General features: G+C 55.0%; 3 protein-coding genes across 17 annotated transcripts; 2 read left to right on the top strand and 1 right to left on the bottom strand.

Annotated features, from left to right (window-relative positions):
* Nucleotides 1-2171: 2171 nt before the first annotated feature.
* Pycr3 (pyrroline-5-carboxylate reductase 3) lies at nt 2172-6954 on the top strand. The gene is made up of 6 exons (XM_028859332.2): nt 2172-2329; nt 4324-4388; nt 4786-4965; nt 5248-5460; nt 6009-6101; nt 6263-6954. The coding sequence occupies exons 1-6, from the start codon at nt 2239-2241 to the stop codon at nt 6443-6445; spliced, it is 825 nt and encodes a 274-aa protein (XP_028715165.1). The 5' UTR covers nt 2172-2238; the 3' UTR covers nt 6446-6954.
* Nucleotides 6955-8023: 1069 nt separating this feature from the next.
* Tigd5 (tigger transposable element derived 5) lies at nt 8024-13237 on the bottom strand. The gene has a single exon (XM_028859300.2). It carries the CDS (start codon nt 13072-13074, stop codon nt 11149-11151), a length of 1926 nt encoding a protein of 641 aa, XP_028715133.1. The 5' UTR covers nt 13075-13237; the 3' UTR covers nt 8024-11148.
* Nucleotides 13238-13319: 82 nt separating this feature from the next.
* On the top strand, nt 13320-27935 carry Eef1d (eukaryotic translation elongation factor 1 delta). Of its 15 annotated transcripts, none has more exons than XM_028859284.2 (11): nt 13580-13623; nt 16988-17002; nt 19171-20288; nt 21901-22021; nt 22487-22558; nt 26052-26108; nt 26446-26545; nt 26629-26729; nt 26924-27145; nt 27470-27664; nt 27833-27935. In XM_028859284.2, the coding sequence occupies exons 3-11, from the start codon at nt 19171-19173 to the stop codon at nt 27869-27871; spliced, it is 2025 nt and encodes a 674-aa protein (XP_028715117.1). In that variant the 5' UTR covers nt 13580-13623; nt 16988-17002; the 3' UTR covers nt 27872-27935. The 15 variants fall into 15 exon arrangements, with proteins under 15 accessions (XP_028715126.1, XP_028715129.1, XP_028715123.1 ...); XM_028859283.2 differs by having other exon boundaries at nt 21898-22021; XM_028859285.1 differs by lacking the exon at nt 26052-26108 and having other exon boundaries at nt 13529-13623; nt 21898-22021.
* Nucleotides 27936-27971: the final 36 nt, after the last annotated feature.

Genomic DNA, 27971 nt, shown 5'->3' with positions numbered 1-27971 from the left:
GAAACCACATCCATTCCACCCCACTGCCTTTTTCCAGCTCATCAGCCTGTCTGCTGCGGTCTTATCGCTTGCTTAGAATTCCTCAGCCCAGCCCAACCTTCCTATACATTCTGCCTCTCACCTCCCAGAAATACTAAAGATATCCAGTTGTTTTCCCCCAACATTGCATTGGAGTCCTTTTGTCCAGCAGGACAGTCCATGGCCTGCCTGGTCTTTCACCCTCTCTAAAGCAGAGTCTGTCTGCTGGCCTCTCCTATGTTGTCCTGCCCAGTGTCCCTCTGGCTCAGGCCTTCCCAGGTCACCCCTCTCCCACTCCCCATCTTCAAATTTCCTTTAAGCTTAATCTTCTGATGAGTCTGCAGAGGGACCAGGGCGTTAAGGACGTACCCTTCCGGCCCCTAGAGAGCTGAGCTAAGCTGATCAGAACCTGCCAGATGCTCAGTTGTCTAACGCCCACCAGTCGGCTAACTGCGTCATCATGTCAAGGAACACACACTGTCCTAAGATCAGAATACCTTGACCACTCTGACCAGACGGCATGCATTTTCTGGTAGGCTTGAGGCCACGTCTCAACCTCATTTCCAGGTGCTGTTGGTTGTAGCCCAGAATACAGAAATTCCTTGTCCCTCACCTCTCCATGGACATTGCTGGGAAGATTTTTGTCCCTGTAAATAGCAGGAATTCTGCGAGTTCCCTGTGTCAACCTGTTTTCTGCTGCTCCCTAAGACAATTGACTTGTAACAAGGGAAAGTTTTTTTTTTTTTTTTTAAGATTTATTTATTATGTATACAGTGCTCTGTCTGCATATGTCCCTGCAAGCCAGAAGAGGGCACCAGATCTCATTATAGATGGTTGTGAGCCATCATGTGGTTGCTGGGAATTGAACTCAGGACCTCTGGAAGAGCAGTCAATGCTCTTAACCACTGAGCCATCTTTCCAGCTCCCAGGGAAAGTTTTATTTAGCTTTAATTTTTAGTTCCTGGCTTTATGGGTTTCCATCCATCATCCGGCAGACTCATCACTCTTAGGCTTCCTGTAGGGCCTGGGGAAAGGTCCAGGAATACAGCTCTTCACTTCAGGCCACGCAAGAGGAAAGAGTTGCCCATCACATTCCAACACTGGCAAGCAGGGGACAGACCAGCTTTAACTGTGGGACCTCACAGTCCAAGGACAGCATTGCCCTTATAAATTTGGTGTACTTCTAAGTGCTCTGTTCTATTTTGCCTAATTTTACACATTGAAAACAATAACAAAAACAGCCAGACAGTGGTGGTGCACACCTTTAATCCCAGCACTCGAGGAGGCAGAGGCATGTAGATCTCTGTGAATTCGAGACCAGCCTGGTCTACAAAGTGAGATCCAGAACTGCCGGGACTGTTACACAGAGAAACACTGTCTGGGGGGGGGGGGGGGGATGCTGTGTACTGGTAACTAATTAGTTAGTGCTGCCTTTAATCTGGAGAACCAGAACCAGCACCGAGGACGCAACCCAAGGCACGCAAGCTACTCAAGAGCTATACTAGTTTTAGTACCAACATACACCTCCCAGCCCCATCCTGGACATTCTCTCTGCACGGCTTCTGGGAAGACTTCAACTTTGGGTTTTCCGGGTCGAATCAGACAGCCTGTTTAGGACTACCTCTTCATCATCTCCCTTTTCCCTCAGCAAAATCGCCAGCTGCTTCACCCATATTTGTAGAAAAATCCCACCTCAAGGAACAAAATGCAGGGGTTCGAGCCCTACCCCGCCCCGCCTTACTCCTTCCCGATCCCGCCCCTTACTCCTCCCCGAACCCATCCCGCCTTACTCCTCCCCAATCCCGCCCCTTACTCCTCCCCGATCCCCCTCCTTACTCCTCTCCGATCCCGCCCCTTACTCCTCCCCGAACTCACCCCGCCTTACTCTTCCCCGATCCCGCCCCTTACTCCTCCCCGAACTCACCCCGCCTTACTCCTCCCCGATCCCGCCCCTTACTCTTTCCCCGATCCCGCCCCTTACTCCTCTCCGATCCCGCCCCTTACTCCTCTCCGATCCCGCCCCTTACTCCTCCCCGATCCCGCCCCTTACTCCTCTCCGAACTCACCCCGCCTTACTCCTCCCCTATCCCGCCCCTTACTCCTCCCCGATCCCGCCCCTTACCCCACCCCGAACCCGCCCAGCGGCTTCTCTTCATCAATGCGGCTCTCGTGGGCGGGGCTCGCTGACGTAGGGACGTGAGAAGGCCACCCCGGAGCACGATGGCGGCGGCAGCATCTGAACCCCTGCGTGTGGGCTTCGTGGGCGCAGGCCGCATGGCGGAGGCCATCGCCCAAGGCCTCATACGAGCAGGTGGGGAGGCGAGGCCTGGTTGGGGGGCTTTCCAGTGGGAGGAGCCCTTAAGCCTCGGCGGAAGGGGCGCAGATGGTTCGCCCCAAGGGCCAGTGGGGTGAGTTCGCCCTGTTCCTGGGTCTCCAGGATCCCTAGGTGAGCCTGCAGGAGGGAGGGTGGGTGGACGAGCCAGGCGTGGTGTAGAGAAAAATAACACAGCTTGTTTTATGCAACACTGATTGTGTCGTTGAATGATATTCCTTTAAATGTATTGAATTAAAGAAAATTACCATTAACTCCATTCGTGACTTCTTTGTGGGGGGTTTGCACTTTTTTTCTCCCTGTTTTTTAGAGACAGTTTCTGGTTTCCTGGTTTCTCCGTGTCGCCCTGGCTGTCCTGGAATTCGCTTGGTAGACCAGGCTGGCCCTGAACTCAGAGATCTGTCTGTCTCTGCCTCCTGAGCGCTGCCATTAAAGGCATGCACCACCTCTGGTGGGCTCACGTTTGACTTATATCTTTAATGTGGCTGTGGTTTTTATAGTTCCCTATGTGGCACAAACCAGTTTTGTCTTAGATTGGACTGGTTTAATGCCAAGTTAGTGTCCGACTTCCTGGCCGCCGCCTCCTGTGCCAACATTCTCTGTTTTCTGTTCGGGCATCCGCGCCACTCTCGGGGGTGGGCAGCTGCGTGACATTTGAGAAGAAGAGGATTGGCTCTGTGGACTGAAGAGTGTCCGCCATCACTGGTCTGTCATCTCTAGATGTCAACAGAACCTTTCATGGGAAGGCCAAAGTGTCTCTCCTACACTGCCAGATGTCTGCTGCCTGGGCGCTGGAGGGGGTGGGGTGAGGAGGGAGGCAAACTGCCTGGCTGAGGACTGCTGGTGAACAGCAGGGGCTGGCAATCCTGGCCTAACTGCTTACAGTGTTTGGAAGACTTGACCTACAGATTGCAGGTAGAGGAAGTTGGTGACCTTTGGCTCTCTGCTTGCAGCTGAACTTCAAAGTCCAGAGGGTCATGATCATTAGAGAATGGCTTCCTACAAGTCTCATGGTGTCGACATGTAAAACTGGCGCACGCCTTTAATCCCAGCACTTGGGAGGCAGAGGCAGGCGGATCTCTGAGTTCGAGGCCAGCCTGGTCTACAGATCGAGTTCCACAGGACAGGCTTCAAAGCTACACAGAGAAACCCTGTCTCTAAAACAACAACAACAAAAAACAACCTGGCAGCTCACCTGCCTGTTGGTGCTATAACAACCGTCACTGGCATGATTAGCTGCCTCTGTACCTTCCGAAAACATGATTTCCACCGAACGGGCACTTAGTCCTTCCCCTAGACATCCCAGCATACTTTGCCCTGCAAGGGAGCTTGTTGCCTGTCAGGTCTTTATCAGATAGGCTATTTTTTTTTTTAAAGATTGTGTGTGTGTGTGTGTGTGTGTGTGTGTGTGTGTGTGTGTGTGTGTGTGTGCATGTGTTGGGTGCCTGCTGAGACTAGAGGAGGGCACTGGTTCCACTGGAGGTGGACAGTTATGGACAGTTGGCAGTGCCATGTGGGTCCTGGGAACCTATCCCATGTCATCTGCAAGAGCAGCAAGTATTCTCAGCTGCTGAGCTGTCTCTCCTTGACCATCCATCTGCCCACCCTACTGAGCCATCTTTCCAGACCCTCCACCAGCTATCTCCCTATCCACCATGCTGCTCCAGGCCTGGTTCCTGCAGAGATTTTTGCATTTTTGGCCAACAGACCATAAGTGCTCCAGTCAGCTGCCCCTTCCCTGAAAGCAGAGACCCTTGGGCTCTGTGTCTTGTCAGGATCAGGCAGGTTCCTGGCCCCAGTGTCCCAACAGCAGCGATGGCAGTGGTAGTCACATACAATTGAATTCCTGGGGATTGCTCAGCACGGCGGACGAGCATCCCTGCTGTGATCCTATGGAGCCTTAAGCTAGCAGTGGACTAGGCACACTGTTTCCCATCCTCCCTGCCCTCACCGGCTTTTGCCTCTCTATCCAGGCAAAGTGGAAGCTAAGCAAGTGCTGGCCAGCGCCCCGACAGACAAGAATCTCTGCCACTTCAGGGTGAGTGGGACTTAGGGTCTTGTCCTTCTGAAGCAGTTTCCAGGGGCAGCTTTGGCTGAAGGTCTGAGATGGTTTGGTTTGTCCTGGAGAAGGCGAGGTCAAAGGTCAGGAAGAAGGTCAAGCTTCCGGAAGACTAGAGTACACGGAGGGTGTGCCTGTGTACGGTGGTTGTGGACACTAAATTAGGGGGGAAGGTTCCAGAAGGTACATCTTGGCATCTGTGAGGAGCAGGGCCTGCTGGGGGTGTTTCTTAGGCATTTGAGAGTCACGGCTAGTATAGACATTTGTAACCACAGAGGCCTGAGGGCACCCACGGGATGCGGGATGATGGATGGCACTCGGGTGGGTTGTCCGATGCCCCCTCACCCGGTCATTTCTGGCCCCGGTGTCTGTGCAGGCTCTGGGTTGCCAGACCACTCACTCCAACCAGGAAGTGCTGCAGAGCTGTTCCCTTGTCATCTTTGCCACCAAGCCTCAAGTCCTGCCAGAGGTTCTGACAGAGGTGGCCCCCGTGGTCACCACCGAGCACATCGTGGTGTCTGTGGCTGCTGGCATCTCTCTGAGCTCTCTGGAGGAGGTGAGTGGTGTGTGGTGTGAGTACGGCCTTGACCATGAAATAAGCTCTGCTGGCCACACTTGGGAGGCAGACGGCATCCCAGACAGTCTCCAGAAGTAGTTAGTTGGCCCACCAGGGTTAGGTAGGTGGCCCACCAGGGTTAGGTAGTTGGCCCACCAGGGTTAGGTAGGTGGGGTAATGTTCTGCCACTGTACCTGGGAAGTAGGGACTCGAGGCTGCATTTAGCTGAGGTCTTTGCCTGGCAGGCTCAGCCTGCCTGACACTAAGCTCTCTCTTGTCCAGCTGCTGCCCCCGAACACCCGAGTGTTGCGAGTCTCTCCCAATCTACCCTGCGTAGTCCAGGAGGGGGCCATGGTGATGGCCCGGGGCCACCATGCCGGGAACGACGACGCCAGGCTCCTGCAGAACCTGCTGGAGGCCTGTGGGCAGTGCATAGAGGTTCCCGAGTCCTACGTAGATATCCACACAGGCCTCAGTGGCAGCGGTGTGGCCTTTGTGAGTATTGTCTTAACCCATACCCTCGAAGGCAAGCCCTTAGCAAAGGCCTTGCTCTCAAGGTCTCAGAGTCAAGCCTTGGGGCCTCGAGTGGTCCATGGGCTCTGCTGTCGCTCAGAACATCATGCTTTGTTGGACCATTGAGGCTGGCCCCTTTACCAAACTCTGGGTTTAGGCCTTATGGCCTCAGGTATCTGTGACCATGTTGGGGGCCCTGTTTCTTGTGGTTCTGAGCCAGTGGTTCTCAGCCTTCCAAATGCTTCAAACCCTTTAATACAGTTTATGTTGTGGGGACCCCAACCATAAAATTATTTTTGTTGCTACTTCATAACTAATTTTGCTACTGCCATGAATCGTAATGTAAATATCTGTGTTTGCTGTTGGTCTTAGGCGACCCCTATGAAAGGGTTATTTGACTCCCAAAAGGGGTCGTGACCAACAAGTTGAATGCTGCTGTTCAGAGCATTCTCTAGCTGGGAACCGTGTCCAGCAAAATGTCAGTTTTGACCTTCCCCCTTTCCCACTTCCAACGCTATTTTTTGCTACAGGTGTGCACATTCTCAGAGGCCCTGGCTGAAGGTGCCATCAAGATGGGCATGCCCAGTGGCCTGGCCCACCGCATTGCTGCCCAGACGCTGCTGGTAAGTGAAGGATTCCTCAGGAGAACGTTGGGAAGGCTGTGCTCTGGAGTGTGTGTGCCGTCTCCAGCAAACAGGAAGGCAAGGCTGCAGAGTCCAGACAGGCTGGGCAAATGTGTAGCTGCGCCCCCCTTTCTCAGCTCTCCCTTCACTCTTCTCCCCAGGGGACAGCCAAAATGCTGCAGCAGGAAGGAAAGCACCCGGCCCAGCTTCGGACAGATGTGCTCACACCAGCTGGAACCACCATCCATGGGCTTCACGCCCTAGAGCAGGGCGGCCTTCGAGCAGCTGCCATGAGCGCGGTGGAAGCGGCTACCCGCCGGGCTAAGGAGCTCAGCAGGAAGTGAGCCAGGCTCCAGGGGAGACTACAGGCTCCTTGCCCAGCTCCGGCCTCCGAGTGGTGAGAAGAGCCTTGAGTGGGTGTTGTAGTATGCTCTCCTCCGAGCGTCACGGCCATCGTCAAAGACGCTGGGACGACTTGTAAGAGACCCTCAAGATCAAGTCTGTTGCCTGTGACATTCGGTCAAGGAAGGAGGAGGTGGGGAGGGTCGCTTGGCCCTCATCTCTGATTCCAGCTCCTCCCTTCTGCACCTCTCAGCCAGTTTTAACTGTCCTAATTGCACATGACCTCATGGTCTCAGGAGGTGGTAGGATATGCAGCCTGCGGAAGATTAACTGAAGCGGGAGAGGGTTCCATCTTTGCAGATATGGGGGACATCATCATCATCCGTGCTGGCATGAGATGTTTTCATGGTGTGGCTGCTTTGGGGTCACCCACACTCCTGTAAGCAACACCCCATCCATGCTCTGTAAGCCCAATAAACTCATTGGTTCCCCAAGTTGGACTTTGGTAGAATTGTGCTTTGGTTTGTCCTTGGTACCCTATAAAGAGGGCGTAAATATTTCTATTTCCTCAGGGAGAATATCTTCAACATCAGGCACTAGCCTCCTTGCTTGCCCAGGTTACCCCCATCTTCCCCTTGTTCCACCTGTAAAGACAACGGTTCTCTATGCATCACACAAGTGTTTCTACTTCCTCTGCACTTGGAAAAAAAGTGTCCATCTCTGCAGGCCTCCTCACCCCCCAAAGTATCAATAATCTTACTTCTAAAGAGTCATAATAGACAGTGCTAGTTCTAGCCAGGCGGTGGTGGTGCACACCTTTTTAATCCCAGCACTCAGGAGGCAGAGGCAGGTGGATCTCTGTGAGTTCGAGGCCAGCCTGGTCTATAGAACGAGATCCAGGACAAGCTCCAGAGCTATATAAAGAGAAACGCTGTCTCGAAAAACCAAAAAAAAAAAAAAAAAAAAAAAAAAAAACCAAAAACCAAAAACCAAAACAAAACAGAAAACAGCTCGGCTGCTTGGTTATACAAAGCGCTGAGTGAGCTGGCCAATGATGAGAAGGCAGGTGATACAGACAGCAGAGGGGTCCAGCTGGGCTGCAGCATCACTTGCCTGTGTTGTGCAGACAAAAGACAATTGGCTTCCCTGGCTTCCAAGCCATGCCGAATCTAGGTATGATGGAGTCCCAGGGTCTGGTGGAAGGCACCCCCTTATGGGGAACCTCTTGGGCAGCCTACCTGCCAAGAGACTGATGGCAAACCCAGGGCTGGGAAGTGGAACACACCCCTCCCTTCATTGCCCTGGACCCAGTCATGGTCCAGAGGTGACAGGCTGGGACACAGGATGTTAGCGCCTCAGAGGCAGCTTTGGGGCCATTCAGCTGTGATACTGTCATCCAGGCCTTTCTAGTGTGTGCTGGTCACCTAGCCACTGCTTTCTGAGATAAAAACTGATCGATGCTCATCGTATTCTCTTTATTGTCCCACTTTTATATCCTCCTCCTACCCCATCCTATGGGGTGTTCCAGATCCAAGCATTAGATCCAGTCACAAAAAAGAAGACTAAAACAGGGTGGCTGATGACGTTGACTAGTTTCACCTTTATTACACAAGTGCCATTATACCATCTGGCCAGGTGAACTTAGCTGTGAGCAAGGGTGAGTGTCAGAGAAAGGGCCCTACAATAAGTTACGAAACTCACAAGCCCAAGATCCTATTGAGGGCAGCTGATGGGGTCAAGATGCTCTTGTGAGCCCATTTGGAAGAGGCTAGACTATACCAGGTCCCAGCTGGGCTTCCCATAGTCAGTCCTAACTAGGTACCTAACTAGGTAGTGTAAAGGGCTCATCCTCAGAGGACCAACCTTCTAGCTTGATTTATGCCCCTCCGGTCACACCATTTTGTTCACCTGTAGCTCAGCTGCTCTCATTTTCCAAGTACATGGACCTTGGGGACAACAAGGCTGCCTGTGACCACGGCAAGCTCGCAACCCCCAAAGGCAGTGGTGGTGGTGGTGGTGGCTCCAACAGAACTCACACCCACCTTTCTGTGCTGGGTGCCTTCTCCAGACACTGCGTTTATGAATCCCAGGCAGGACCACCTACCCGAAAAGGCTGCCTATACTTCCCAGGCCAAAGGATCACTCTACTTTGTGGGGAACAGGCAGGCCTCCGGGGCAAGAGATCCAGGATTCCTGCACGATGCCTTTTACGTAGCAGGTAGCAATGGCTGCTGGAGAAAGAGGCTGCAGTTTCACCTTCCTTTCCAGTTCATGCAACTCGGTGCCCGTAGGGAACAGCAGTGCAACCCAGGTAGGTACACAGTGAGAGCAGGAGGCTCTCTTGAGGGGCCCATGAGCCCCTGGGAGCCCCACCAGACACTAAAGGTGAGGCGACTGCGCATCCTAGGCCCAGCTGCCACTGGGGCTAAGGCCGCTGTGCAACTGGATATGCAGTACTGCAAGCCCCTGAGTTATAGGACCTATTGCTGGGACATATGGGCACCTGGGCAAAGCAGCCCCCTCCACAACCAGGACTCGGCCACCAGCACCTCTGTCGGTGGCATGTAAAGAACACCAGCATATGCTAGCCTAAAAAAAAAAGAAAAGAAAAGAAATGCACTTTTAAAAAATAGTGCTGCTGTTTGAACTTAAGGTCTCGGGCATCCTAGCAAGCACCATAGCATCCCTAGCCTGAGATGATACCTTGGCACCTTCTCAGGGGCGTCTGTCTCCCTAGTCCAGTGAATGGTAGTGTACAGACACAAACCTGGCAGGAACGCTCTGTGACCCAGTCAGCCCACCCTTGTTTATAGGGCAGCAGCAATATGGGGCCATGGAAACCTCCTGGACCTTGTGTCCCCAGGTGAAGGGGGCGTGGACAGTTAGAGAGGCCGGTGAGAGGTCTCACTCCTGAGCCCTCCTAGTCTTTGCCAACTCTAGTCCATCTGGGCCCAGGCCAAAGGAGGGAACACAACAGAAAGGACAAAGACAGAAACGGATGGAAACCTCGCCAAAAGAATAGTACAGGTAGCCTAGGCTGGAGCGGCTACTAGAGGCTTTCCAGGCTGGATGTAAATCCAGGGCCCAGGCAGGTCTGCCTTTCTGCAGACCTGGAAGTAGGTCTATGAAAGCCTGATGGCAGCTCCTAGCCTGGGTGCCTGGCTGATATGGAAGCTGCTGATATAAATACATTAGGCTTCTGAACCCCCACGCAAGTTGCTAGTGCTGGAGACTCTCTACCAACCATGACTGCCGAAGGTTCTCTAGGTCTTTAGGCTTGAGGCGGCCAGGGACATAGGTGACCAGATGGGCTCCAGTGTACAGATGGAGTCTGCTACCTGAGCCTCCGTTCTCCTGTTCCATGTTGTCCCTCAGTTCTTAATATTTGTGTAGATTGTTGACTGGGGTGCAGTGTGGTTCCAAGCAGCTGTATTCTTGGACTTACATGGAGACCACTTTTGGAGACCTCATCCAAGGCTCCATCCATTGCCAAACTCTTGCATCCCGAGCCCTTCCCTACTTCATGTTTTCAAGGCTCAGACTATGAGGAGAGACATGAATCAGGGGAGAGTACAAGGCCAGGGGCTCAGGACAGTACTTCTGCAAAGGCAGCATCGCCCCTCCTTAAGGCACAGGGGCCTCAGCTCTAGACCACCAGGAGCAATCTGAATCCACAGCTGGACAGAGCCGCAGAGTGATTCAAAAGTTGGGCATTCCCCTGAGCCTTTGCTCCTTCAACCTGGGCCATCCAGCAGTAGTTCCTCGGCAACACCCTTGGCAATACCAGGAGGTGGATGAGTCTAGGGAGAGGGTAGGAGTTGACTCTAAGGCACTGCAGGGTTCCCAGATGGTTGCAAAGGCTATATAGCCTGTTTCCCGGTAGATCAGATAGCCCCAGAACTAGACAAAGTGCTTTGTGGTTTGTCCTGCCATTGGTCAAGCCACCTGGGTCCAAATTCAAACACTTGCCAACATCATGAATAGAGAAGATCTATCCAGAATTTTTTTTTTTTTTTTAAGGACTAGAAATCCAAGTGGAACAGAATCTACTATACTCTGCTGCATCCAAAACCTCACCAAGTACTGGGCTTCCACTTCCCCGCTTCCCAGTCTCTTGTGAGCACACCACCCCAGCCAAGGGATGGGGGCCTAGCTTGGGCTCTGACCCACATCACCAGGGCCTTCAGTTTTCAGAGCAAGGGCAAGAGAGCCCAGAGACCACCTCACTCGGCCGGCCAGCACTCATGCTTCTCTGTGAAGAGCATCTTTAAAAACAGGTTTAATGTGTTTTTGTTTTTAAAACAAAACCAAGTGTTTTCCCACTGAGATGAGAACAGGTAGCACCAGGGAGGCAATGAAAGGGAAGCAGCAGCCTCATCCAGTGCTCATGGGGGTAAGGGTGAGCCCCACAGGGGCCAGAATGGAGGTCCAGTCAACTGTTCTCCAGGAGGTGCTTGTGCTTATGGGCCCACGTGTGCCTACCCGGCAAAGAGCATTTGCTTCTTGAAGCTATTTCCCCAAGACGCTGTGGATCACGGGGCAGGGCATCCTTTACCAACAGAACTCCTCCTCCAAGCTGTGCTGGGCGTGCACCCCTGGACCTCTACAGTGGACTATACCAGGGAGAAAAGGTGGAAGGTGGCAGACTGTGTATGCCCCCTCTCTCCCAGTGCAGCAGGAAAATAAGACCAGTGGGCCACAGTCGTCACACGCCATCACGAGACGCTGCTGGTGAGGGCCCAAGGCCCCCAAGCCTCCGTGCCATGGTAATGAGGGAACGTAGCTGCACTAGCCTCAGGGGCCCCACTTCTCTAGGATCCTGGCTCTCCAGCCACCTCAGGGCTGTCTCTAGACCCCAAACAGCTTCCCCGGCTGTAGGTACCAACATTCCTCCTTGCTCAGTGGCCTCTTCCTCCTCCTCTCCAGCCCCCATGCTAGACGGCAGGCTGGCTGGGGATGGAGGGGCTGCGGGGACCACCTCCTCCTCTCCGCAGCCCTCAGGGAGACCTCCATCATCGTCCAGGTGCAGCCACTGGGCCACCTCTTCAGGTGCCAGGCGCTTGTAAGCCAGAGCTGCCAGATGTGTGAGGTCATTGAGCACCCTGCTGTGTTCAGCGGCCTCCTCGACCTGGTGGGATGGCTGCTGCCCAGGCTCAAAGGCTGCCCGAAGACCCAGCAGCCAGCAGCGCTCTATGCTGCCTGCCTGGACCAGGTCCCAAGAGAGGCCAGCCAGGTATAGCATGTCCTTGAGCATGAAGCTTCTCATGAAGTCCAGCGGGGAGCCACTGGCACAAGACACAGCAAGCCTCAGCAGCTCTCGCTTGTACAAATGTTTGAAGGCTGCCACCACACCATGTTCCAACGGTGCAGGGATGTGTGCCCGGCTGCTGCCCTTGGACAAGAAGAGGACTCGGACGGCACCATCAGGTGTCTGCAACTCCTCCGGGGACCCAAGGAGCTCAGGCTGGCACTGCCTGGGAGTCTCCCCACTCTCTTCCAGGGCCGGCATCCTAGTGGCCCAGCTTGGACAGGGTGGATGGGCCACCAGCAACACAGCTTTCTGTTGCAGGCAGCTTCGGCGCAGGTAGCGCTTGACGCCAGGGACAAATTCCTCAAAGAACCAGCCCCGAAGAAGAGGACGACTGAGCCAGGCATCCGGACTGTAGCGGTAGGAAGCTGGGAACTTGTCCTGGTTGTGGTGACGCAAGCTGGGTGGGTCTGGTAGCTGCCCGATAACTAGCGGTTTTAACTTGTGGCTGCCCGTCAGGTTGGCGGCCAACAGTACTGTCACTCGGTCTCCCGGCCAGCGCCGGCTGCACCCACCAGGCCCGCTGGCGTTCCCAGTGCCCGGAGTTGCGGCCTGCTCCGGAAGTAACCTCCAGTAGAGACCAGTAACGTTGGCGTTGTAGATCTGCTCGTCACCATAGCCGCCCTCGGAGTGGGGTAGAGTGGCCAGCGCACGGTCAGGTAGAACTGCGCCGGGTGGCTGTGCAGGCTCCTCCTTGACAGGCGCAGGGCCTGCGGCCGGGGGTTCAGCCTCGCCATAGATGCGCTGGCTGGAGATGCCATGGCGCTTCTGCCAGCGCCAGAACCAGCCATGGCTAGCCTTGAAGGTACACTCGGGGCCATAGATCTGGCGAGCAAAGGCCTCAGCCTGAGCTTGGATGACCGGACCGGACAGCGGCACGCCGTGCTGGCGCAAGGTGAGGAACCACGAGTAGACGGCGCGGTCGATCTCCTCCTCGTTGGCCAGGCGCATCTTCTTACGCTGCGTGCCCACCTCTCCACCAAGCTGGTCCAGAAACCAGCGCAGCTTGGGCTCGTCCTTGAGCCAGCCGCGCAGCGTGCCGCCCGGTACGCCGAAGTCGCGGCACACGCTGGCCTGCCGCTCACCGCCCTTGACGCGCTCGATGGCCTGCAGCTTGTCTTTGATGGAGTAGGCCTTGCGGAAAGTCATTTTTACGGCCACGCGGGGCCGCGGCCCGGGCGCGGTGGGCGGCGGGCGCGCCGTGGGACCCTGGCCGGCAGCGGGCGATCGCTGCGGCTCGGCAAGGCGCCGGGGCGGGGGAAGACGAGCGCGATGAGGGACCGGGTGCAGGGCCGGGCCGGCCGGTGAGCTCGTGGGGTACATGGCGTCCGGGGGTGGGGGGACCACCGGGCTAGCGAGCCTGACACCCCGCGCGGGCCGCTCGGGGCGGGGCTCGGGGGCGGGGCTGCCCGGGTCCCTCCCTTTTGTCTCGCCAGCCCTGCAGGCACAGGCGTGCTACTCCCGCCCCCTCCGCCTCAGGGCGCCTGCGCAAAGTCTGAACTCGGGCGCGTCAGCAGCGCGTGCGCACACCAACCCCGTTTCGTGCCGCCCTAGTCCGGCCGCTCCACTCTTCGGGCTGTGCAGGGGTGCTGCGTGTTGGGACGCCGGGTTCTCGGCTGTTTGTGACAACTCCTTCGGGTGAAGTGCGGCGCCCGAGGTAGCTGTCGCCTGGCTTCTGCCATAGTGGTTCCTGCATGCATCGTGGCGCACGCTCCGCGGGCGAGGCAGCGCGTGCTCAGGGTTGTGTCCCCCGCCGGGCCTCTCATGGTCTGTGCCGCTGCGTTTTCCGGGAGCTGCGCGGTCGCCCTCTCTTTCCTTTGCAGTCCTGAGCTCGCAGTTCCAGGTTTTGGTTGCTGCGTCCTTGGCTGGCGTGTGAGTACCGTGGGCCCCGCCTCAAGGAGCGCACGTGCGGCTAAAGCTGGAGTGCCCCGGGCCCGCGCCGATAGGGTTGGCTCCAGCGGATCAGTGAGGGCTACGGGCGGGCGTCTGGTCCTGTGTGGGGCCGGGCCGGTGGCCACATGGTTGCTAGCTTCCTGAGTGCTGCTTCAGGCGGCCTGCCACGGCCATGACTGACATCCTTGCCGGGTCAGCGTTCGTCTGCCCCAGCTGTTGCCAAGGTCCTAGGTCCTTGCGGTTAAGCACCGAGGACGTACCGAGCCCTAGGCATAGAGAGAACTTGGCTTCGGGTGCAGCCTCGTGGAACTTAGGAGGCCCACGAACACAGGGTAGAGAAAAGGCGTGTGATGCCGACTGGCTCAGAATGTAACAGGGCTACGTACTGATTTGAATAAGAGGGTCTGGGCAATTTTCTTGGGAAAGGGTCGTTGAAGGGTACGGCCGTTCTTTTTCTAATACGCGAGCGCTCTCTCCTAGCATCATAGTTTTCTAGAAGGAAAGGCTACCTCGCAGCAAAAGAACTTGTTGAAGCTAAATCTTGGGTGCCACACCCCAGAGGTGCTTCCGAATCATCCCTGTCACTCGGGGCTAACTGGGTCTTACCTCAGGCAGATCTTCATGGATGAAGCAAAGGATGGATGTGACAGGACTACCAGGTGCCCCCTGAGCCAATCAGAGTCGAGAGGAAGAAGTCCTCAAAGGGACAAGGAGTCCCCTCCCAGGCTCAGTGGTGGCTAGTTCAGCATGAGCCTCCCCTTTGGACCGCTGGAGACTTCAGTAAACAGTTGGGGGGTTGGCAGAGGAGCCACTTACACTTTCTTAACCTGGGGTGTGTGCTCTGCATGACTTTCTGTCCTCTCAGGAGGAAGCTGGTACAGGGCTAATCCCTCCAGGCTCAGCTTTTGGATAGCTGAGGCTCCGGGGCTTACTACAGATGAAGCGGAGGTGCTTGAGAGGGCTTGGGTCTGATGGTCAGGAAGAGTGAATTGTCTCCTGGGGGCTGACGGCAGGAGATGATGGCACTGAGCGTTTCTGCTGTGCCAGAGATCTCAGATGGTATGTGCTTGTTGAAGGTTGGAGTCGTTGAGACATTTGTGTGGAATACAGGTAACGGAGCATGCCTTGGTCTCTAGCTCCACTCATCTGCACAAACTCAGGGGATTTGGGTGGTTAGACCAATCAGAGCCTTAATTGTCTAGGATGTCACACAGCCATCTCCCGCTTAAGTGTGAGGTTTGGCACAGGTGTGTTAGCAAGTGGAAAGGACGGAGAGCTGTCCAGCAAGCCCCAAGACCTGTGTGTCAGGTCAGGGCACCACGGGTTAAAACAGAAATAGAACTCTCCAACAGTGGCATTTGGGACAAGGAGGTTGGGGCTGCCTGGGCTTCGGCTGGGCATTAGCCTCTGGGTCTCAAGATGGGCACACAGCACAGGCCAGTGTTTCTGAGTAGGACTGGATATCCGGGGGCAGAGTGGGAACTTGGAGAGGTAGGATTTAACCCATGAAAAAAGACCAAAGGCATCATCCCTCCTGTGCCTAGGTAAGTGGCTACTCCACTGCATGTCTGTTGTGACTAAAAAGCTAGCCTTTGCTCCGGAGCCCTCCACATTCCAAGGGCTATCAGCTGCCCTTTGGACACTTGACACAGAGAGTGTTGATGGGCAGCACTGGTTCGCAGACTTGGGCTAGGTGAGCCCAGGGGGTGTTGCTATTGGGGTAAAGGGGTATGAGTTAGGCTTGCTGGCGGACCCCATTCCCTACTCACCTTCCTCATGAGGACGGATAGTACTGGGAGCCCAACAGTGATATGACTGATGGAGTGACATGCTATTTCGGAATGTCCAGAGGACAAGATACGGGGCTTAGGGCTCAGAAAGCCAGCTCCTCGGGAGATTTTTCTCTATCGTTACCAGCACATGGAACCCTTCAGATGTTTGCTACTGCTGTGGGGCACAGCTGTGACATACCAATCCTCAGCTTCTCAGGGTCCAGTCCCCAAGCCGGAAGTGTCCTTGGCGGGAGCCACTGCCTGGTCTAAACTAGTAGAAGCTATGAGAGTCATCACACCTGTGCTCTTCTTTGCAGAGCAGATGTAGGTTGGCCCTCGGAGGCCGCAGCTGGCCAGTAAGCTCTTTTGGCTTGTGAGTGTGAGTGGGTTTAGGGCCGGGTGCTGGACTACATGGCCATGCCTAGCTGTTGAACATGTCTCAGGACCTAGGACCTATCGGGCCTGTCTGCCACAGGAGCTGCCTGCTTCCAGGGCCCTCCAGAGCTCAGGTATTGTCCGGCTTTCACACAAAGGGTCTTGACAGCTCACCTCTGGTGGCCAGTCTTGCATTCTAGACTCGAACCTATATCCAAGAGCAGGGCAAGGGCTGCTTAGGCCGTTTCTTTCTAGGTCCATTGATGTGTCTGAGCCTGCGTCTCCGGAACTTGACTTTCCTTTCTGGTACTTCAGTCTCTTTGGCATGTGTTTCTGCTGTGGTCCAGATAAAACCTCAAGAGAAAGAAAGGGTAACCCTGTTGTAGACATGTGGGTATTGGCAAACCCGTGCTTGTGGGGGTTTGAGAAATTCACTGCTGCTTGTCTCCAGCCTATTTTTCCTGGACAGCTACAGGTTTGCATAGGAATGTCCTCCTGGGATGCATGGAGTTCAGGTATGCCCAGTCTGGGTGCAAACTGGCTTAAGTCCTCAGCCTATTATTGTACCCCTGTGGAGAAAGCAGGTTGGGGAAGACCTTGTCCCTTAGGAGCCTTTGCCATTTGTGCTCAGGTCTTGGGTTGGCATCCCAACCCCGAGCTGGCACCATTTCCGTAAGAGGTCCAGTACCAGTGTGCACACTGGACCTTGGTGGCAGCAGAGCCCAGAGCTTGGAGCTATCTGGACCTGGACCACTTGGTCCCTTGGAGATAGGGCACTGGGGAGTGTCTTTATCTTCCAAAGCCTTGCCAGTGAAGGGAAGATGCTGGTCTTCTTCCACAGCTGAGGGGTCATCCGTAGGTGCTAGCTCACCTCGATGCAGGTTGTTGTAGGCTCAGAAAAGGACAGGGGTGGGAGCAGGCAGCTTCCGTGGTGGTTTCTGCTTGTCTCCTAGATAGTAGGAACCCTAAGAGCTACATATCGGGCTAACGGAAGAGTGCTGCCCTCAAAGATGAGGACCAGGCAGCCACCTGGGATTTGGTGGTGCATCTCATTTTATCCTCTTTTGCCATGCCACCTTGACAAGCAGCTTTCTGAAAGGCCAGCCAGGCTGTGCCAGGCTGCCCGAGCTGCCGTCTGCCGTGGGTGGCCTTGCCCGCTCCTCTAACCTTGCTGCTTTTCCTTCATGCTGTCCTAGGAGGCCAAAGCAAAAGTAAGTACACCTGCAAAGTGCCCTGTGTCTCCCTTCACCTGCGCCAAGGAGCCCCCAGCCACCGCCTTGCCCGAGGGAGGCATACCCATGCCGAGCTGAGCTTGCTGGGACAGAGCAGCAGCAGTGTAGTTAGCTGTTCTAGTGGCAAGTGGGTACCCCATGTGGCCCTGACACCAAGCAAGTCAGCACATAGCCCTCTGCCCCATGGAGAAGTGGTGGCCAGTCATGAAGATGTGGCCTAAGGAGGTGGCCCTGTCCCTTCCAGGGGGAGCATTGGAAGTAGCTACATCTGTTTCCTTCAGGAGGGTTCCAGCCTAATCTAAGTTTGGTAGGGGGCAGGTTAGTGGGCATCGCTGAAGGGAATGGTCGGCCTAGACTGGTAGTGCTTCACAAGAACAGAGCAGCCTCAGGGACCGAAAGCCAGGAGGTGGGCGTCAGTCAGGTCCTGCTGTGATGGCATGCACTGCCCCCTTGGCGACGGTGGGTGATGTCACAATGCTCTGCCTCCTGGGATCCTCCTCAGTCCCTGCCCCTGCCCCTGCCCCTTGGCCTTGGTAAGTGAGGGGGTGGCCTGGAGACCTCTCTGCGCTGGGCCTCTGGCTCCTGGCCCTGGCTCCTCACAGTAGAGAGCGCTTGGGTGGGCTGTACTAAAGACCTTTAGATCTCTCTTGGAGGGTAGGTTTCAGGGTGTGACAAGCAGAGTTTTCCAAGGTCCTGAGCAGAGGTTAGATTTGGATAGCTTAACGCTCTTCCAGTTAAGCATTTTGTCGGTGTATTAGGAAAAGATCCTAGACGGTGAGGTGAAGGTTTGCTGTCCAGCCAAAGGATCCCCTTCCACTCCCTGAGAGCCCAGCAGATGGCCTAGGTGTTCCTTACAGACCCACAGAAGCAGCAAGATAACAGCATCTGTACCCTAGTCCTTGAGTTTTGTTAGTCGAGTCCAGACTACAAAAATCTCGAAAGGACCACCCTTCTAGGGCAGGGTGGTGGCACTAAGAGCATCCTTGTGGCCTCCTGGGTTGGCTGGTAGAGCCTGGAACCTCCCTTCCATGGGGCAGCATTCAGCTTCAGGAGTAGTGGAGGCAGGTCGTCCTCTCTGTGGCTATTGGTGTGTACTTCAGAGTCACACCCTGCCGAGGGAGCAGGTACCTAAAGTCACACAGAGCTTGAGGTAACACCATGCCCAATAAGGAAGCGGAGACCCCTGGGGCAAGGGTCTTGTCCACTGATTGCCGTCTTGAGTGGGATATGGCATCCTGAGACTCTGGGGTCTCCATGATGACCCTTCGGGTCAGAGGGATTCCGAGTTGTAGTCTGGTGGCCTCCTGATGGGGAGGTGATGCCAGCTGATTGAGGAGCCCTGTTGGTGGTGGACACTCAATCCCTGACCCATCCCGGTGAGGTCAGTCAGGCTCACAGAGACACTGTCCCTTTTCCCAAGACTTGCCCCTGCTCCGGAAAGGCACCCGGGTCTGGGTAGGGTTGTGTGGCCAGGACAGGTGCAGGTGACTTTCAGTGATGGGCCGCTTGCTGGTGCTCCATCCACCTTGGCAGTCACAAATCCCTGTCACTGAACTGGAGACATCAGCCACCTACCTCAAGGAGGTGTGAGGCTCGGCATATGCAGAGCACAGCCCGTGTAAGTCTGATTTCAGTAAACCATGAGTAATTTACTAAAAGTAAGCATGGACCATCTCATGGGGTGTGTTGACACACACAAAAAAAAAACAAAAACAAACAAAACCAAAAAGAAGCCATAATTGTTTATATTAAAGCCCATTGTCAATGAGTGCAGCTGTTTGTTTTATTTGCCACCCTATCTGGGGCCCCGGGAGAGAAGGTATCTGCTGAGTTTGGAGGTGGTGTTAGATCCCTTTCTGAAGCTATGGGCTTACGGGGTTAGCAAAGACAGCACATGCAGTCATAAGATGTGGGGGTTTGCATATACGCGTATGCTACTTTTGGTTTACCAAAGCTCCTGGTGTGGATTTGACTCTTGTGCCCTTGCATGTCATCTGGCGGAGCCCCTTCTGGTGGCTTGCCCTCTCCTTTCCCCGGGCCTCCCTGCCCACCCTTGCCTGCCAGACCGAGGAGGGCGAGGGAGGCAGGTGCCTCTGCTGTGTTGCAACTGCCCTTCTTGTGCTTGCTTTTTAATGCTGCGCCCGAAGATGAGGAGCGGGAAGGCCTCTTGTGCGCTGGAGACCGTCTGGGAGGACAAGCACAAGTATGAGGAAGCCGAGCGGCGCTTCCATGAGCATGAGGCCACGCGAGCCGCCGCCGCCACCGCCACCGCCACCGCCTCTGTCCAACAGCTCCTGGCCAAGGTGCCAGCTGTGAACGGGCCCAGCCAGGAGGACCTAGAGGACACCGACGAGGCAGAGGCCCCCCACACCAGCAGCAGGAGTGATCCCAGGAAGAGCCACGAGTGCAAGAAGCCCCTCCAGAAAAAGAGGAAGCGATCCCCCAAGAGTTGGCTTGGCCAGGCAGACCTGGCCCTCGTGGGCCTCTCAGCTGACCATGTATGGCTGGACAAGCCCCTCTTCGACCAGGCAGAAAGCTCCTACCGCCAGAGGCTGGCAGATGTGGCCGCCCAGGCAGCCCAGCCGCCTGCTCTGGCCCCTCGGGGCCCCTGTACGCATGGAAGCCATGTGGCCTGCCACCACATGATCTGGGGGATCTGGGTCAACAAGTCTTGCTTTGATCAGGCTGAGCGGGCTTTTGTGGAGTGGTCTCAGGCCTTACTGCTGGATGTAGAAGGGAGCCACAGGCAGGGGACTCCTGACACGGGCCAGCCGGCTGTCTCTCCTGACCTGGCCTTGGCCTGCCAGCCTTGCCCACCAGCTAACGGCCAGCCTCCTCTGGGCAGCCTGCAGGCGCTGGTGCGGGAGGTGTGGCTGGAGAAGCCCCGGTATGATGCAGCGGAAAGGGGGTTCTACGAGGCCCTCTTTGATGGCCACCCCCCAGGGAAAGTGCGCCTGCAAGAGCGAGCCAGTCAGGCAGAGGGTGCCCGGAGGGGCCGCAGAGACCGTCGGATTCGCAATGCTGTAGGAAACAAGCGAGCCGGGTCAAAACGGGCTGATGGGGAGGCCCCCTCTGCCCTGCCCTACTGGTACTTCCTACACAAGGACGCAGAGGCCCCCTGGCTCAGCAAGCCCACCTACGACAGTGCTGAGTGCCGCCACCATGCCGCCGAGGCCCTGCGCATAGCCTGGCGCCTAGAAGCCGCCTCCTTGGCTCACCGACCCACACCCCGTTCTGGCCCATCCATGTCCAGCCTGAGACCCAAGTAGGAGAAATATGACTGCAGGTGTCGGGACGGACCTGGGCTACGAGCGTAATAAGGGACAGCTGTCCCTGGGCTGGTGTCCCTCATCCCCCCCTGTGGACCTGACCAGCTTGAATGTAGGGGTGGGGTGGGCACCTGTAGTGCTCCGTCCTTGAGGGTTACAGAGTCCTGAGTTGCTAGTGTTGGTGGGGAAAGGGGTCTCCATGAGACAAAGCCCCCCCCCCCAAAGAACCCAGAAGACAAGATTGTTATTAGCAGGGTGAATGAATGGGAAACCTTGTAGCTGGGTCTCCGGCACCTGACAGGTGTTGACACCCACAGCCCAGGTTAGAGTATGTGTTGTTCATTGAGGTAAGGGTGGGCGTTAAATCCAAGAGCAGCACGTGGCTGATGCTGCAGCCTCTGAAGGGTGCTTGTCATTTTGACCTCCCCGTGAGGAAAGAAACCTGCCTTTAGCCCAGGGCCCCCAAGGGATCTTGCTCCAATACAGGTGGATGGAGTCCTAACAGTGGTGTCTGAAGGGCTGGTGGCAGGTCATAGTGACCATGGGAGGTGGCCCCTAGGCACATAGCATAGATCTGATGGATAGACATAGAAGGGACAGGAGTAACACCAGTCTTGGGTGGCGAGGGGCAAAGGGGAGTGGAACCCAGTCGTCGGTCTGCCGCCTACCTGCCCCTGTGTTCACAGTGGCCTGGCTCCTCACCAAAGCATCCTGGGAAAGGGGCACAGTGTCAGGGCTCTGTCCTTGTTAGAAGACACTTGGGGTGGTCTCGTGATGGCCTGAGGCCTTCCACCCAGAAAATTGGCAGAGTGAGATTGGTCGGTCTGTCCCACCTGGCAGGAAGGGCAGGCTAGTGAATGGTGGGCTCTGTGGGCACTTTGCGGCCCCTAGCTCCCATCCTGTGCGAGGTGTAGGAGCCACGTGGTGGGGCATGACTTGCAGGAGCCTAGTGATCTATGGTCTAGAACAGCAGTTCTCAGACTCTGGTCTTGGTAGCCATTGGACTTTCGTTGTACCCTTGGGTTTTTTAACCATCTTAAAGCAGAGAGGTGCTAAAAGTGCTTATATATACTGAAAGAGAGCGACAAACTTGTTGCATGCTGGGATGACACATTCTTGTGAAAAAGAACTTAAGGGGCCAGAGTGGACTTGTCTCATTGTTAGAAACCTGTTTGGCTGCAGGGTGGGCAGGTGGCCGGCTGCCGATCTTGCAATTGCTTTTGTGCTCTAGCTGCTGGTATGGGTTGTGGTTGGATTGTGTGATCAGAAGAGTCAGGGCCTGGGTGCCTAGTGGTCTGGAGGACTGGCCTAGGGATACCCCTCGCCCAGGCCCTGGTAGGGGAACCCATCTGGGGGATGGAAGGACTGTTGACTCTTCCTTTTGTGTGTGGAAGGGGCTTGGTGGTGAACATTGTGGTCGTAGGCAGCAGAGAGGCCGTTCATGAGCCAAGCAGGACTGTGAGCCGGCCCAGCATGTCACAACCCCGTTGGTTACCTCTGGCCTGGTCCTGGGTACTCAGGCAGGGTAGGCCTGGAGCCTGTCGGGAAGGTGAGGCCTGCAAGTTCTTCTGGCCACACTGACCTGGCCACTCTTTCCCATCTCAGCAGAAAAATGGCTACAAACTTCCTAGTGCACGAGAAGATTTGGTTTGACAAGTTCAAATATGATGACGCGGAAAGGAAATTCTACGAGCAGATGAACGGGCCTGTGACTGCTGGCTCCCGCCAGGTGAGGACCGTACTTAGGGCTGGTGGAACCGGGTGGGCCGGAGACGTGTCGGGGCCATGTAGAAGGGCCTTGGCAGAATGCTGGGGTGCTTCTGCCCTTGGCTCCTGACCCTAACACACGGGACAGCCCACTCTTAATGCTCCCAGGCGGCTGGGGCCAGCAAACAGGTGTCTAGGGGTGGTGTGTGTCCAGGCCTCAGCATGTATGGCCACCTGCAGGCTTCGTGTACCCAGACTTTGTGGCCCTGGCCTCAGCCACCTTCCGCTTTTCGCTGTCCTGGGAGCTTTCATTCTGTGTAATGCATTCATCTCTTCGTAATGCATTCTTGCTTTTGGAGTGAGGGTTCTCAGAGATTTTGTTTTTGTGCGTGTGTGGGATTTTTTTCTTTTTGTGTGTGTGTGTATGTTTAAAAAAAATTTTTTTAACCAAAACAAAAAAGACCGGTTCTTTCTGCACTGTCTGCAGGAGAATGGTGCCAGCGTGATCCTCCGTGACATTGCAAGAGCCAGAGAGAACATCCAGAAATCCCTGGCCGGAGTGAGTACCCACGGCCCGTGTACCCATGGGCTCGTGCTCGGCCAAACAGCATGTCTGATTTTTTTTTTTAAACCCTTCAGTACTGCTGACTATTTTGGCCTTTGGAGCAAGTTAGGGCACAGGGTGTGGTGCTGTGCTCTTGTAGGGCGTGAATGCTGAGGCCTCCGTACCCACGTTGCCATGGAAAAGGGTCTTTCTCTAGACTTTTCCATGTCTCTTCTTTCATGCGTACTAGAGGTCACTCTAGCTATTCCTGCAGTGCCTGCCGTAGGCTGCCTGGGCTAAGTGGTATCATTTTGCAGGGTGTATACTGGAGGCACCTGCCTTGGAAGCCTGTTCTTCCTGCTTGCTCCCTTGCTGAAGAAGCTCACATCCCCTATCCCTGAGACTGCTCTATTCCTCCTGATTAGGTGGGGCCCTTCATGGAAAGGGGATAATTATTTAGTGAGGTTATGCTAGTCAGCATCATCTTGGACCAGGGAGGGACCCTGCATGGCCTTTCAGACCAAGGCTGGGTATGCCCATCTGACTCTAGCATTCTGAGCTAGCTGAGGAAGGTGTTCCCTTTAGATGGCAGGCAGACTTGCTCTGTGTTCCTTACTCCAGAGAAGTCAGGACTTCAGTCTGTCTCTCTGGAATGGGTTTATGCCCTGGAACAGGTTTTCTGGTGGCTTCCTAAAGGGTTACCACGACCTTACTGCTTAAAGCAATGTGAATTTATCATCGGATGGTCCTGAAGGTCAGAGGCCAGAATAGGGCCAAAGGCAAATAGAGTTGGGTTCCTTCTGAGGCTCTGAGCATCCATTTCCTGCCTGTCCGCTTTTCTTGGGGCAATGCATGTCCTTTGGCATCTCGTCCTATCAGCCTCCACCACCTCTGTGGCCCCGCTGCATCCCATCATCACAAGGATCCTTGTGAATGCACCGAACCTACCCAGATCGTTCAGGTTCTTGTTTTGTCTTGAAACCCTTCACTGAATCTTGTTGGCCAGTTTTGAAAGCATGCGGTGTAAAGCAACTGATTTATAGTCAACAGGCAAATTCCCATTCAAAACAGGGAAATGTAGAAAGGATCACTGGTCCCAAACCATTTCAGACTCCTGCCAGGCTTCCTGAATAGTGCTTTGTGGCCGGCCCATGTGGCCCCTGGGAGACAGTTTTCACCAAACAGCACTGTTGAAGCTGAAATTTTAACAAATTTTAACCCTGTGGAGGGTAGAGATCTTCAGCCTTTAAAAAAAAAAAAATGGTTTTAATATTTCGTCCTGATTCCCCTTTTGGTCTAAATTAGTGGTGGTTTTGCTAGTTAATTTTCAAGAACTTCGCAGGTGTACTTCGTCACAGAAATCTGCGCCGTGGCAGGAGGTTCTGGGTATATTTGATCCCATCACATTTCTTAGCATCTGTCTAGATGGCCACGGGAATTCACAAGTCTCATCCGGGGTCTCTGACCTTTCAAGCCCTTGCACCTTCCAGTCTACCCAAGGCGGCCACTGCTCCCTTCAACAGTTTACTTCCCAACAGTGAATCTGTTTTTCTTTGCACTCTAGAGAGGCCAGGAGTTTCCTCAGCTACCTGGCCCTGGCTTTTTTTCTGCTCTACAGTTTTCCCTCAGTTTCTTCTCTCCCATCAGTAGCAAAAAAAAAAAAAAAAGCAGGCTATGCCTTCTACATCTGGCCTAGAAATCTCAGCTAGAGCCAGGCGGTGGTGGCGCACGCCTTTAATCCCAGCCCTCGGGAGGCAGAGGCAGGCGGATCTCTGTGAATTCGAGGTCAGCCTGGTCTACAGAGTGAGATCCAAGAAAGGCACCAAAACTACACAGAGAAACCCTGTCTCGGAAAAAGGAAAAAAAAAAAAAAAGAAATCTCAGTTAGGATGGAACTTCCTGGCTAGGTGTGCAGTCACAGCACTTGGTTAAACTGAGGCAAGAGGATTGCCACAAGTTCAAGATCTGCACTTGGGAAACAAACAAAAAACCTCTCAGCTGAAGATCAGGTTTTTCTCACTTAGAAGTCCTGGAAACAGTGGGACTAAACTACCGGGCCTCTTACCTCTGAAGGCCTGTGCCCACTGCCATCTCCACATCGTTAGGGATTTGTTCCCTCAGCACCCCATTTCCCGTGGCCACGTTCTCCATCAGATTACCACAGCTAATGACACAGATCTGCCATTTTACAGTTCTGGGGGTCACATCTCTAGAGGTATCTTGTGGAGCAGAACCAGGGTGTCCATGGGATCCTGATGAAAACCCACTCCATCTTTCCCACCTGTCTGATCACCCTGCCTCTACTTCCCTTGTCCCACTGCCGTGCATGGAGCATTTAGAACAGCGGTTCTCAACCTTCCTAACGCTGCGACCCTTTAATACAGCTCCTTATGCTGTGCTGACCCCTAACCGTAAAATTATCTGCTACTTCAGAACTGTAATTTCGCTACCATTATGTATGAATCATAATTTAAACTTTTCTGATGGTCTAAGGTGAAAGGGTTGTGACCCACAGGTTGAGAACCACTGTTCCAGGTCTTTAGTTCCATCTATTAAATCTGCTTTGCTGTGTGAACTAACGTGAACTAACATTATAAGCTCTGGAGATTCAAGAACAGCCATTTCCAGGGCACTGTTCTACCAGACGGTCAAGAGTGCACAGCCTTTTCAAAAGGCTGCACACATGTGACCCCATCTTGGTCCTGCCTGACTTGTGTTAGTTCTCATCCTGTCATTCCCAGTTCCAAACTCATGATCCCATGCTCACCCAGTAGAGCTCAGGCTGGGTAGACATGGGAAAAGGGAGACAGATTTATGCAATTGGTCTGGCACATTGAGATTCAGCATCCAGAAGGCTGGGTCATTCTCAGCAGCCGTTCACCGGCTTGGCTCTGCTGGGCTGTCCCTTGCCAGATCCTTTCCTGCGTACCAGGCCTGCTGTATAGAATGGGAAAGCCCTCAGGTGTTTTGGAAACAGCCCTGGCGTCCCAGCCTAGCGTCCACTCACATGCTCTCGTCTTTGGGACTGTCTGGCCTTGCTTGCTGGTGGACTGAAGGTACCTCCCTTCAGTGCTAGCCGTGCCAAAAATCCTACCATAGGGCTCTGCTGCCACATGCAAGTATTTTAAAAAACAGCAAGTTACATTTGTTGTCTACCTAAATGCTGCTGTGCCGTGTGTTTGGCAGAGGCCTGTGTCTACGTTACCTCTTGTGTGGAGCAGATTCTGCTCGCCTCCCTCCTTCAGAAGACGTCCAGGCAGGGCCTGCTGAGATCATTTGGGGCTAGGACTTGCATGCAACTTTTTTTTCAGTAACCCTCCTGCCTGTGAGTGGGACTAACATCTGAGAGCATGAAGCTAGCAGCCTGGGTTTCTTTCCAGCAAGGGGAGCCCGCCCTGTGCCCTCCTGAGCCTTCCGGGGCCACCTCAGGAGCAAGCTCACAGGTGCTGGCACCACCTGCATACTCCTTCCTTCCAGCCCTTCAATGGCTTTCCCCTCCTGTTTCTAGCTCAAGGTGATGCTGCCCAACTCCCCTGAGGCCCTGGGCCAGGCCACCCCTGGGACTGTAAGTCCTGCTGCTTTCTCTGTTTGGCCCCCTTGCCCTATCCTCTGCTTGGCTGACAATGTCACCGTGGGCTGTATAGCCATTCTCCCTGAAGACATCAGCTCTTCACTGCTCTCCCTAAGCGAAGTCTGTCCTGTGGCCCCTCACCTACCTAGGCCTTTCTGTGTTGCTTTTCCAGCAGATCCTTGACCACGTTCCGTAGGGGACCCATTAAGACTGACTGAGTCTTTGCCAGACCTTCAGCTCAGTCTGGGCTCTGCTTCTGAGTGGCTATAAGGGGATCCTAGAAGCAGACTAAAGTACTAAGACCAGTGTTTCCCCCCCACCCCCCCTACAGAGCTCAGGCCCTGGGGCCTCCAGTGGACCTGGTGGAGATCATAGTGAGCTCGTTGTACGGATTGCCAGTCTGGAAGTGGAGAACCAGAACCTTCGAGGCGGTGAGGGCTTGGGCCTGACAGGTGGGGCTCCAGCTCCAGCCTCCGCTATCTGACTGGTCCCTCCCCCCCCCTTGTGCCCACAGTGGTACAAGATCTACAGCAGGCCATTTCCAAGTTGGAGGCCCGGCTGAGCACTCTGGAGAAGAATTCACCTGCTCACCGAGCCACAGCGCCACAGACCCAAGTGAGTACCCTTCCAGACTTGGGAAGGGGCCTCGGACTTGTGGTGGTGGTCGGTGCTGGTTTCTGCCTCTACCTCCTGACTTACCCCAGGCAAGATTGACCCTTAGGGCGGGCTCCCTCGGTCTTCCTTCTTCCGTTAGCTGGCATGTCGAGGGCTAGACGAGTCTCAACCCTCCCCCCCTTCCTCTGTGGCAGCATGTGTCTCCTATGCGTCAAGTGGAGCCTCCAGCCAAGAAGGCAGCCACCCCGGCAGAGGATGACGAGGACAATGACATTGACCTGTTTGGCAGTGATGAGGAGGAAGAAGATAAGGAGGCAGCCCGACTACGGGAGGAGAGGCTTCGGCAGTACGCAGAGAAGAAGGCCAAGAAGCCCTCCCTGGTGGCCAAATCCTCCATCCTCTTAGACGTCAAGCCCGTGAGTGGTGGCCGGATCCGGGAACAGACCTCACAAGCGGGGGGGGGGGGGGGGGGGGGGCGGGGTGTTGTGTGGCCTGACCACAGGCTCAGGTTCTGAGACACTGGAACATACCCTCCTGACACAAGAACAAGATGTGGAGCAGGACGCATGTACATTTGGGGCTATTCCCAAGAGCTCCTTAAAGAAGCAAAGTTGGGTCTTGTAGTTTGGTTGGGGCGGAGAGTGGGAGGGACGGGAGGTGGGGGGTCATAGGTGTTTGCCCTGGTGTTCTGGAGGTTTCTGAGGTGGCTTACTCAGCCCCCCCCCCCCGTTTTCTCACAGTGGGACGACGAAACAGACATGGCCCAGCTGGAGGCTTGTGTGCGTTCCGTCCAGTTGGACGGGCTGGTCTGGGGGGGCTCCAAGCTCGTGCCTGTTGGCTATGGCATCCGGAAGTTGCAGATCCAGTGCGTGGTGGAAGATGACAAAGTGGGCACCGACCTGCTGGAAGAGGAGATCACCAAGTTTGAGGAGCACGTGAGTGGGCGCGGGGCACCCCCAGGGGTGGGGAGACCGGGTGGGGTGGGCGCTGGGGCACTGCGGGCCCCACGTCCACAGCAACATCCCTCTCAAGCCCCACTACGGAGCCTGAGCAGGCAGGCCTTTCGGCAGTCTCCACCACCACCCCCTCGTCTCCATCCACAGGTGCAGAGTGTCGACATCGCAGCCTTCAACAAGATCTGAAAGTCCAAGCGTGTGGTTCGTGTGTGTGTGAGCGCCTGTTGAGATTAAAGGCTGAGACTCCGCACTCTGGCTCCTGTGTTAATTGGTGTGCCACACTCTG

This window comes from Peromyscus leucopus, chromosome 20, assembly GCF_004664715.2.
Source record: "Peromyscus leucopus breed LL Stock chromosome 20, UCI_PerLeu_2.1, whole genome shotgun sequence".
Taxonomy (NCBI): domain Eukaryota; kingdom Metazoa; phylum Chordata; class Mammalia; order Rodentia; family Cricetidae; genus Peromyscus; species Peromyscus leucopus.
Note: the sequence above shows the minus strand (reverse complement) of the source record. Positions and strands in the feature narration are given on the sequence as shown.